At 41.2% G+C, this 12,195-nt stretch overlaps 2 protein-coding genes across 2 annotated transcripts; one reads left to right on the top strand and one right to left on the bottom strand.

Moving 5' to 3' along the window:
• Positions 1-1,058: 1,058 nt before the first annotated feature.
• LOC139723942 (uncharacterized) lies at positions 1,059-2,231 on the top strand (the record flags this gene model as incomplete). The annotated part of the gene is made up of 2 exons (XM_071635143.1): positions 1,059-1,365; positions 2,094-2,231. Coding segments are annotated over 2 exons (445 nt in total), but the record flags the coding sequence as incomplete, so codon positions are not given.
• A 6,648-nt stretch (positions 2,232-8,879) lies between these two features.
• On the bottom strand, positions 8,880-9,590 carry LOC139723941 (BTB/POZ domain-containing protein KCTD6-like). The gene has a single exon (XM_071635142.1). It carries the CDS (start codon positions 9,588-9,590, stop codon positions 8,880-8,882), a length of 711 nt encoding a protein of 236 aa, XP_071491243.1.
• Positions 9,591-12,195: the final 2,605 nt, after the last annotated feature.

The raw sequence follows: 12,195 nt of genomic DNA, 5'->3' as shown, positions 1-12,195 counted from the left end.
AAGAAGACTAGTGTTATTTAAATTATACCATTTTATAGGCAAATTGTTCAATAATAATCAACACTAAAATATACTGCTACCTTAAACAAGTGGGACTGTTTCACGTCGATAAAACGCGCAAAAACATGCATCAATTGCACCATTGGAAAATCAAAAAGTTCTTACCGTGGGAGGGGGAAACCCCCCTCCCACACCCTCCCTCCCCCCTCGCTCGCTCCGCTCGCTAGGGTTCAGTCGCGTTCATGATATTCAATGAAAAGAATTAATACAAGAAGTGTATTTAAATTATACCATTTTATAGGCAAATTGTTCTACAATAATCTACACTAAAATTTACTGCTACCTTAAACAAGCTAGTGGGACTGTTTCACGTCGATAAAACGCGCAAAAACATGCATCAAATTGCACCATTTACAACATCAAAATGCAAAAAGTTCTTACCGTGGGAGGGGGGACACCCCCCTCCCACACCCTCCCCTACCCCCTCGCTCGCTCCGCTCGCTCGGGTTCAGTCGCGTTCATGATATTCAGTGAAAAGAATTAATACAAGAAGTGTATCTAAAATATACCCTTTTATAGGCAAATTTTTCAATAATAATCTACATCAAAGTAAACTGCTACCATAAACAAGTGGGACTGTTTCACGTCGATAAAACGCGCAAAAACATGCATCAAATTGCACCATTTACAACATCAAAATGCAAAAAGTTCTTACCGTGGGAGGGGGGAAACCCACACCCTCCCCCCCCCCCCTCGCTCGCTCCGCTCGCTCGGGCTCGGTCGCTTCGCTCCCTCGCAGACTAACCGCCCCCCCCCCCCTAAGATGAAATCCTGGCTACGCCGTTGCCAGGAAGTGAGTATCGCAGCGAAAATCCTACAGAGAACCCAAGTGAGAATCACCACCTCACACTTAAACAATGCAATCTGTAAGTTGAAGGCAGGAAAAGCTGGTGGGCAAGACCAAATCTGCCCGAGCACATCAAATGTGCCGGTCCCATCGCACGTCTCATCAGGCTTGTGAGTATTCAATTCACTTGTATACCATTGCCATGTCCCAGCCAGCTTCAGATCAGCCTCATCCTACCCGTACACAAAGGAAAAGGGAAACCGATGAATGACCCCTCCAATTACAGGGGTATCTCTCTGACATCTGTGTTCTGTAAACTCATAGAGCTGCTCATGAAACCACACGTAGAGGAGACTCTTCGCAGATCGAATGTGCCAGATGAACTGCAAAGTGGATTCCAGGAAGATCACTCATGTGTGCTACTGGCAAGCATCCTGAACATCGTCATTGAGAGTAACTCACTTAGCAAGATGCGAACCTTTGTGGCCTACCTAAATGCAGCAAAGGCCTTCGATACTGTATGGCACAATGGCCTGCTACTAAAGCTTTTCAAAGCAGGTGTGCATGGAAGCCTCTGTGGCTACTCGTGAAAAATCTGTACGAAAGCCTGACGGCCAAGGTCTGGTGGAACGGCAGAACAAGCAAATCCTTTCATGTGAGGCAAGGTGTCAGCAAGGCGGAATCCTATCCCCTCTGCTCTACCTGATGTACATCAATGGTCTCATCACAAGACTTCGAGACTCCAGGCTCGGGTCTTCAGTACATTCTATCTACACGTATACGTACTGGTATACTGGTTCTGGCAGATGATGTTGCTCTTGTGGCAACGTCAGCAGATGAGCTGAACAGCATGATCCAATGAATACTCCACCAAGTGCATGGAGATACACTATCAACACTGCCAAGAGTGTCGTCATCGTTACTGGACCAGGACCTCAGACAACATACATGTGGCAGTTTGGATCAGATAGGGCCTACCATACCACAGGTAGACAAGCACCCCCACCTTGGTATCCGTTCTACTGGTAACCATGACCCAAGTCCAAGTCATAGCATCCCTGTGGGAGCGCTTCTGCCTACCGCGTATGACCTACGGATCTGAGGTAACTTACCTCACAAAGGCAGCTATGAATCCCCTAGACAAGGCCCAGGAGACCTTATTCAGAACCCTGCTAGGACTTCCTCGTTCCACAGCCAACGAATCTGTTCACATATTGACCGGGCTTCCCAATGTTTCTCTGACAAGATTGCCATACTCCGGCTCAGGCTGCTTGGGAAGCTGATCACACTAACACCCAACAGGGTCGAGTACCGTCTGTTCCAGCACATGCAGTGTCACCACCCAAGCTCCAAAACAACCAAAGCCTTCAAGACCCTTCTTTAGCAGTACAATCTTCCACCCTTAGAAGATGTCATGAACATGCTCACCACTTTTCAGCAGTGGAAGAGGATCACTAGTGCAGCAGTCCTGGGTCACAGAGAAGACAAATCCAAAGGCAATGGCCACCAAGTCCACACTTCACCTCCTCAGTTCCTTGGACCCCTCTCAGGTTACTACCCGGCCTCCTCCCCGCCAGACTTGACTCGCACTCACTTCGACAGGCAGTACCAGTAAGTGTCAGCTGCTTTGTGGAGTCTATCCCATTAACACCCGTCTAACTGTGGTTGGGAAGCTACAGAATACTAGATGCCCCTGTCAGATGCCCAAAGATGAGACTAGATATCACACATCTCCTTAGGGAATGCGTGCTGTACGCCAAGGAGAGGAAGATATATATCTCACACCTACCAGAAAGATTACGGAAATTGCTCTCCCGGACGCCCCAAGATAAGCAAGCCACACTCACTGCCAGCCTAATACTCCCCGGAACAAGTGACCCTAATATTTCCCAGGAAGAATCTGCATTTCTCCACATCAACTCCCTTCGCTTCCTAGCTGATATGCATATGATTCGCTCATCTATGACATTGTAACCTCTTCATATACCTGCTGCTTGATCTGTTGCTTTCATCTTGTCTTCCTCATCTCTCCTGCTCTTTGCTGTTATTCATTGTGTTGATTCTTGTCTGTTTTCTCCGGCTTGACCTATGACCACATTAGTACATGACAACCAGTGTATTACTAAATTTCTGCGAATCTAACGCAGTTCTCTAGGACTGGAGGAAGTCAACAAAAGAAGAAGGGTGTTAGTTGTGCGAAGAGAAGCCCAAAATGTTTCCTTACCCGAAATATCCAAATAACACAGCTGTGAGAAAAGTTCAGGGATTTGTTTCCCATATATGCCGCGGCAGGTTGAGGTTGTATATCAGATAAATCAAATAAAATGTCCCAATAAGAACTTCGAAGGCTTGGAGAGAATCAGAAAATCAGAAAATAAGAGGCATCAGAAAAGGCACGTCCGACCGCCTTGACCGCCTTATACGTTGTTGTTGTTGTTGTTGTTGTTGTTATACGAGTTGTTGTTGTTATCGAGTGTGGGTGCAAGTAGCCTTTTGTCAAGGCCCTCTCGCTGTATGGTGAAGAGAGCCCAGCCGACTGAGCCGAGTGGGGCGGCTGGGCTTGCTTCGCTCACCCGCTACCGCGAGAGGGTCTTGGCAAAAGGTGGAGAGGATGTAAGAGGCTGTACAAACCGTGTTTTACCGTCTGCCCAACGTTTTTTTTTTTTTTTTTTTTTTTTTTTTGGTTGTTGTTGTTGCTTTGTTGTTGTTGTTGTTGTTGTTGTTGTTGTTGTTTGAACTCTATTTCGAGGGTGCTTCATCCGAATTTGTATGATGCAATTCTTGCATTCTGGAGGGTTTGGAGAACAATACAGTATTTGATATAGTATTTGAAATGACGTCAAAATGATCCCGAAAATTTCCTTATAATGTTCAAATGAAAAGGTTTAGACAAAAATGAGGGTTTTTACCTTGGTGTAACTGTTGATTGATTTTGAGACATTCAAGATGGCCGCCAAAATCGAAATTCCAGCCTATATGCAATGAAGAGCGAGTGGGGGGGGGGGGGGGAGGGGGCAGAGGGGACACTTACCCCCCTCCCCCTCTCCATTTTTTTTTTGGGGGGGGGGGGCAAAACAAGTCCCCCTCCCCGCCCCGTGGAAGGTAACAATATAATAAGCAATCAATACTTTAGAGACTAGAATTTTCCACGTACCTGGTATTGGACTTCGAACGTTATTTTTATAAGACGGAGTCTCAAATAAAAGAATGTTTTCATACACAAAAACACTGACGAAAGCCCGAGGCGGATTGTAAGCCTAATTACATGTATTTCAAGAATGCTCTCGCATCTTCTAGTCGCATTTCCTGTTGTTTTTTCTGTTCATCAATATGACGTTGTCATAATTTTATTCAATGCATGTAACCCAAGTTTAACAGAGCATGTTTACTGTACACATTGTATAAAGTCAGTACAGTACTTGCCACAAGTGTTCAGATACAGCGAGAATCCGGATATAACGAGAAAAATCATCTGAAACCGACAATCTCGTTATAACGGGATTCCCCTTTACATGAGGAACCTGTGTTTGGCATATCTCAATATCTACTTTGCACTACGTGTAGTTTTCTTCTTTTTTTTTTCAATACAAGTGGTCATTTTGAAATAAAGAATCAACTACACTATCAAGATTCACACAACCCCAATTTTAGGCCAGGAAAAGGATTCGCCAAGGTTCCTCATGTAGGCGAGGCATCAAATATTCTTCTGCATCAATTGTTGTTATTTTGTTATTGTAATTGTTGTTGTTGTTTCAAATCTAAAATGACAACGGTCAGCGTCGATAATGGTCTATTACAAAGATAGCAGGCACAGCTACATTGTAAAATACTCAAATGAGGTGCAATTACTATTGTAATGTGTAGGACACACACACACACACACACACACACACACACACACAAATGAGCTGTCAATGTGCCCTGGGCGACGTGAAATTTCGCGAGACACCAAAACCATGTGAAAATTACAATTGATTATACACTGTACCTTTCATGTTTGTTCTTTTTTCGCCCAATTTTCTCTTAAAATCTTTAAAACTATGTGAGTGCCCCCAAAATAACAACAAAGAGTTCAACATTGTGCTTAATATGGATTCCACTCTCATAAGTTAAGGTTCCTCGTGTTGAAGCAATTTTCTGGACACCAAATCTTACACAGGTACATTGTATTTAATTCTTGAGATTCACTACAGAGCAAAAAGAAAAAGAAAGAAAACAAATTCATCATAAAGATGCATGACTTTGTACATAGTTTTAAAAATTTGCTTGTTTTCTATCATTTTTGAGCCATTTTATCCATCCATAAGCTGTAAATCTATCAAATTGGTATTACAGTAAAAATGTCACACAATTTTACCACAACATCATAATTTTGCACATTTTCTTTTGGTGAAAATGCCAGTATTTTGTAGCAATTCTTGTTTGCCTCCAAAAAGGAACCTGGATAACAGTACTCAAGAGTAAAATTACTGTTAGGCTTGTTCTTTCTAAGCAATGACATGATGTAACTTGTAGAAGGGGATGTTTAATCAGTGGTACCCTTTCTATGGAATTACCCATGTATATTTAGTCTTGTACAGTACACCAAGACAATGGCAAGGACAAGGACAAATAAAAAATACTTTCTATTGTGGGAAACAATGAATTTTGCTACTCTTCAGCTGCTCTTATGTACTCATTACATGTGTATAATGAGTGTGTATGGACAAGGCTTTCTGTTAAATTCAACTTGTACAACACTGCTTGCAATATTTTTGCACTTTGGTGTATTTCCACAGAAGTTGCAATTCCAACAAATAACACACAAAGAGCTAAATGTACATGGACGAATATTTTGAAAGTAGGCAATGTTTACTTTGAAAGTACAGCTGTACACATTTGGGAGAAACTAAACATACAGAAATTGCATATTAAAAGGCATGATCAGCACTACAAGTATAATATCACACACAGATAAATGTACAGTGTAGAAAATGGTATACATTGTACAGTTTAATTCAGCTACAAAGTTCTATTGCACCAGCGCCCGCTCACGCACTTTTGGTTCCTGTCACTCTTATGTTCCTGGATCAGGACTAAGGGACATGCATTACTCTACTGGAGAGCACAAATGTTGAGACGGATAAACTATACATGGTATAGTGTATACCAGGGCCCTATTTCATAGAGCTGTAACTTGTAAAGTTACGAACAACTTTAATACGAACGACTGGTGATCAGTTCTGATGTGCTATACAAATACATGTACTTATCAGAATTTCAATAATTCAGCACAAGAACAGATCACCAGTTGTTCGTATGAAAGTTGTTCGTAACTTTATGAACAGTTTTATGAATCACCCTCCTCAGTACATGTACACTGTATCTGAAAAGTAATTTTACTACACAAAGAATACAGCACAACTGGATTTACATGTTACATCTTTTTGAAGTTGCAAGCACACACACTACTGATAATGAAAGATATTTACAGTATTTGGAAAATTGCACAATTCTGTTAATTCATGGGTACAAAGTACACCCTATAGGTCCAGCATAGTAACATATCGGCATATCAAATCTACAATTCGAAGCTGCCCATACCACTGGTCAGAATTACTGACAGCTTTAGTTGTACAAATGTAGTACAATACGTTCCACATAGCCTACATCTTGTAACTGTAACTGAACGTTAAGATTACAAAGCTTACTTTTTGACAGAAGCTGCTAAACTTTCATCCTTCCCTTACACATCCATTATACTTCTACCCAATGAATTGAATACATTCACAATGTACAGTTGTATAGGAAAGAAGATGTGAACCATTAAAGCAGTGAGGCAACATAATTTGGAATGAAAAATCATAAGATATACAAGTGTATGTACGGTTGTATTATCAAGCACTTCAATATAATTGTAAATGAATATCATAGCATGCCCATCCTTATTGGTATGGCTTTACAGTATTCTACCATTTACTGTACAGTTGTACATGTATATAGTAGTACTAATGTCACTGCTGGTCTGTTTCACAATTACTGTAATGTGATTTCTTCACAAAATTCAAGCCCAATGAAATTCATTACGAATTTAACTACAATGTATTCTTCTTTTTTTTCTAAAAAGGAATTCTGTTTTCTGAGGTACAATCTGTTCTAATATATGTTCAACACTTCTAATACCTTGAATGGATTTCATTAAAAAAAAGAAGCGTTCCAGCTACTAATAAAATAGCACTTTCAAGCTATTTGTACATATAGACAAAGTATACTACAATTGTACATTGTAAACAGTACATTGTGTAAGTGTATGAAAAATGACAAATAACATCATGCACACAAATTGTATGTGCATATATTTGGGTGAACGACATACATACATTGTATTACGCAGTGTACAGTCAGTAAAGAAGTTTGGCCTGAGTTGCTTTTCATATTTGTGTTTCATGGAGCCATGCCAGCCATTTCTAAAACTCATGCAGTGAATAGTGTAGGACTAGCAGTGGAATTCTCTCCATAGATATGAATACACATAATTGAGAAACTATAGATGCAGTTCTATGAGTAAGACTTTTGCACCACGGCAGATTGCATCACATTCTCCACTTTGAGTTGAGGTCATAGTGATGGAAAAACATCATGTAGTTAAATTGAACACACTACTGCTATAATGTGGCTTTCCTAATTCATTTTGTCTGAACAGCAATATCAGGCAGTAAATTCGAAGAATGGGAGCATAAATCATTCTCAACCCTAGTATCTGTTAGACCCTGTGCAGATAGAAATTTTTGGAAATACATGTACCAAGCTCGACCTCAACAGGTTAAAGGGATGATGGTACACTGTTACAGTATTGGTGGAGATGAGAATTGGGCTTTTAACTTTTTGCAAGATACCATGAAAACACTTATGAAATAGTACAGAGCGTACCATTTTAAGAGGAATTCAAAGTTTATTTGATGAAAATCATGTTTGGAATGACTAAAACATCCAAAAACAAGTAAAACAAAGCGATCGTAATGAAGTGTGGGCCCCACACTTTATCAGAATCGCTCTGTTTTGGATATCTCAGCCATTTCTAAACCAATTTTCATCAAATAAATGTTGAATTACTTATGGAATTCCATGCTCTTTCACATTTCATAAGAGGTTTCTCATTTTCTCACCAAAAAATGTTAGAAACCTGAAATTAGGTCTCAACCAAAATTATATGATCCCTTTAAACTACAGCAAGACATACAGTGTAGTGTAATTGAACACTAGTAGGGCCTACAATTGTAATTTTAATCATGTATATTTCTGCATCAAAATGAAATTCTGTACGCATGGGACTTTGCAGGTCACCTATCTCATAGGAATGATGCACATGTATAGGCCGAAATCACAAAATGACATACCATGTAGAAATGCTAAGTAACTAACACACATTTTACCTCAGATTTCATTGTAAATTGCTTGGAACGTTCATGTGCAGTACGATCATGAAATCTGAGCCTTTTTACGCTGGTTTCTCTCAAGTATTTGTCATCAACTTGGGCTGAAGAGGTACAGCAGGCCTACAGTAAATTGTTGGTATACGTGTATTCTGATGCATGAATACTGTAGCAATAAGAATGATCATATTAACAAATTAAATGATGAAAACTTTGTTCAGAATTTTACTGCAATTTTGCCCCATGTAAAAGCTTTTTTTTTGTGCAGGATTAACTTGAAGGCAATTTTCAAAAAATCAGAGAGAACCTATATACAAATGTTATTGACAACTTTGCAAAAACCATGAATAATTTTTATGACTTTGTGAGTAATCACATAGACCAAGTGCTTTTCCTGCTTCTTTTTGTCCTCTGACTCTGAGGGAAAAATTCAGAGATGGATACAATACCCTCTCCTATGACAAATAATACAATACTAATAGACCTTCGTCCTTAAATTAGATCTAGGCATGGCATATGATCAAGTACGGTACGTTTTCACAGATTACATTTATCATTATGAGGCTTACATGTATATCGCTTACTTTTGTTATCAATATAGGAAATGTAGCAAACTGCTGTCATTTTGCTTTGGCCAGTTTGGGATCTACTGTGCCAGACGTTGTTTTCGCATCCCTGGCAAAAATCCACCTGTCAGTAGAACGTTCATCCCCTCCACTGGACGACAAAGATACAAGCTTAAAACCAAGCTGTGTTATTTGCCTGAAGAGTTTCACACGATTCAGTGGCTGCTCACGGGGAATAATCAGACCATTCTCCTCTGGTCCGAAAATGTGGTCCAGTTGGTTTCTGACGAGTCGCTGGTGATTTCCGAAGCTCTCCATAACAACGGGGATCTTTTGCAAGATATCCGAGCTCCCGAATATGATCCAGCGTCCGTTTGCACATTCAAATTCTACCTCAAGAAATTCTTGCTCTTTAACGCAATTCTTTTCTGCCTCCTCTTTTTCCCTTTCAATGGCGACTGCATTTCTGAGTTGGGTGACGGCGTCAATCAATTCATTAATCTGGTAATAGTCAGCCTCCTGGGCAAGCATGTCCAGTTCTTTAAAGTCTTCCGGAAGAACTAAGACTGACCTGCGAAGAAAGTTGAGGACATGTCTGAACAAGGGACCGTCCCCATCGATTAGGTAATTCCCCTTTTCATCTCGAGTGGACGGTAGTCGGTCACTGAACATTGAACCAAGCATTGAATCAGGAAAACGGCAAAGGGTAGCCCTGGACGTGGTGTATATCGTTCCCCCGACATTTACGTTAACAAAGTCGTTCATAATTTTGCAGATTTGCGATGTGTCGTCCGAAGAGAACTCATACCATCCAAAGCTGAAATAGAGGCTGGAATCCCGCAAAGCCCCCTTTAATTACAAGTGTAGGAAATTACGACGTACGGCGGGGGGAATCGTTCACCGTGAGTGCAATGCACGGTATACAAATTGTACATGGCACTTGTTTTTCCTTCCAATGAATGGGAATTGGCTGACTCGTACCGTACTTCGTTTGATACCCGTTTTAATACCCGTGTAATATGGGCAACATGCGTGCAGCAGCGAAATAAAATTTTGACACGCGCGTGCGCATTACCAGTTATTTTGATTTTGCAGCAAAGTTTGAACGGTGTCTCCTGGAACATCCCGAAACTGTAAGTTGTAATCTTGCCGTCGAAATGCTTTATTCATGTAATCACAATGTAGAGTCTATGTCATCGGCGTAAAATTCCCCATGTACGACATTTAGAACAGTGAGAACATTTCTCAGAGTGGTGTTGAGGAGGTTGTAAACTTGTGAGCTACAATAATGTGCGCAGCGTACAGTAGCCGTAGCTACTACGGTGCTACACATCCACTAACGTTATGCACTACACTAGCTTCCCGTGCATGTGTGCTCGCGGCATCGTTCGGCGTCGAGTCGTCACCAGACCGCTGCTGCTGGTGGTGGGTGGCTGCCGCGATGCCGCTGGTTAGTCCGGGAGCCAGCGGGGGTCAGCCTAGCTGAAAAGGTTACCAATTTTTATGTGTATAGCAATTTAGTACGTATGCCCCTGAGTATGGAAATGCACGTCTGGCTGGTCATCGGTGGTGGGTGTGGCCAGGAGAGCCACAGAAAGGACCCCCCAAAATTAGGCTAGCCTAGCTGGAAAAGTAACCCCATGAAAACAACTGGAACTTGTTCGTTACACTTACAGGATAAATGAATGACCATTGCCAGACGTTTTAAGTGGTGGGGGGTAGCCGCCAGACGCTCTTAAAGGCCCCACTCCAGCTAGGCTAGCCTAGCTGAAAAAGTAACCTCATGAAAGCCACTGGAACTTGTTCGTTACACTTACAGGATAAATGAATGACCATTGCCAGACGTTTTAAGTGGTGGGGGGTAGCCGCCAGACGCCCTTAAAGACCCAAATTTTTCCAGCTAGGCTAGCCTAGCTGAAAAAGTAACCTCATGAAACCCACTGGAACTTGTTCGTTACACTTACAGGATAAATGAATGACCATTGCCAGACGTTTTAAGTGGTGGGGGGTAGCCGCCAGACGCCCTTAAAGACCCAAATTTTTCCAGCTAGGCTAGCCTAGCTGAAAAAGTAACCTAATGAAACCCACTGGAACTTGTTCGTTACACTTACAGGATAAATGAATGACCATTGCCAGACGTTTTAAGTGGTGGGGGGTAGCCGCCAGACGCCCTTAAAGACCAAACTTTTTCCAGCTAGGCTTGCCTAGCTGAACAAGTAACCTTGTGAAACCCACTGGAACTTGTTCTTTACACTTACAGGATATATGCATGACCGTTGCCAGACGTTTTAAATGGTGGTGGTGGGGGGGGGGGGGGGGGGGGGGTAGCCGCCAAACGCCCTCAAAGACCCAATTTTACCAGCTAGACTAGCCTATATATAGCTGGAAAAATAACCTCCTGAAACCCACTGGAACTTGTTCTTGTGATACACTCAAAGGATAATTGAATGATTGTTGCCAGACAATAGCCGGCAGACGCCCCAAAGACCAAACTCTTACCAGCTAGGCTAGCCTAGCTGAAAATTAGGAAAGTAACCCCATGAAACCCACTGGAACTTGTTCTTACACTTACAGAATAAATGCATGACCGTTGCCAGACGCTTTAAGTGGTGGGGCGTAGCCCCCAGACGCTCTCAAAGACCCAATTTTACCAGCTATAAGGTTCACATATTTCAGAAATGATAGCAGTGTAAGTCCATAACAATACCGCTTGCTTGCGAGTTCACCTGTCTATAATCTATGCATGCCTTATTCTTTTGTTCTGCTTCCTTGAGCCCAAACTCATGCATTCTTATGGTGACTCTCCCATGTCATCATCCTTGTTCATTGCAATTTGTTCTATTTTTTGAAAATATTCTTATTCTTCATCCCAATTATCACAAATTCTGAAACTCTGTCCTCAGTATAGGGCAAGTCCAAGATAAGGTCCCCTCAGAAGGCAAAATTTCATCTTTGCTCAATATTGACATCTTTGGTATCATTTTGAAGCTTATGAGTTGAAGTTTTGATTTCCGTGGAGGAAAAAATGATATCATGTAAATTTATGCAAATTTCAAGGGCTTCATTTGCATATATGTGAAACACAGCGTTACGTATGGGACATTTATAAAAATTCATATTAATTCAAAGGAAAGCAAATAATATTAGATTAATATGTGGACATAAGAAGTTCATCACATAGTTTAACTTGGTATGAAAATTTAGGGATTATGCAAATGATTATGCAAATTAGCTCGTGTCCTATCATGAGATGTCCCATACGTAACAAAATGAGGTCATTTTTTTAGGTTTATTCTGAAATTGCTAAGGTTATTTTAATGCCCTTTTGGAAAGTTCTAATTTCTTGTTTAGAGAAATTAGATACCAGAGA

The sequence above is a fragment of the Diadema antillarum genome, unplaced genomic scaffold, assembly GCF_040938485.1.
Source record: "Diadema antillarum isolate AM-2024a unplaced genomic scaffold, OU_Dant_1.0 scf00000203, whole genome shotgun sequence".
Lineage (NCBI taxonomy): Eukaryota > Metazoa > Echinodermata > Echinoidea > Diadematoida > Diadematidae > Diadema > Diadema antillarum.
This window is presented reverse-complemented; position numbering and strand designations above follow the sequence as displayed.

Coding starts and splice junctions, on each gene's coding strand:
- LOC139723941 (XM_071635142.1), bottom strand. CDS start 9,590: ATGAACGACTTTGTTAACGTAAATGTCGGGGGAACGATATACACCACG.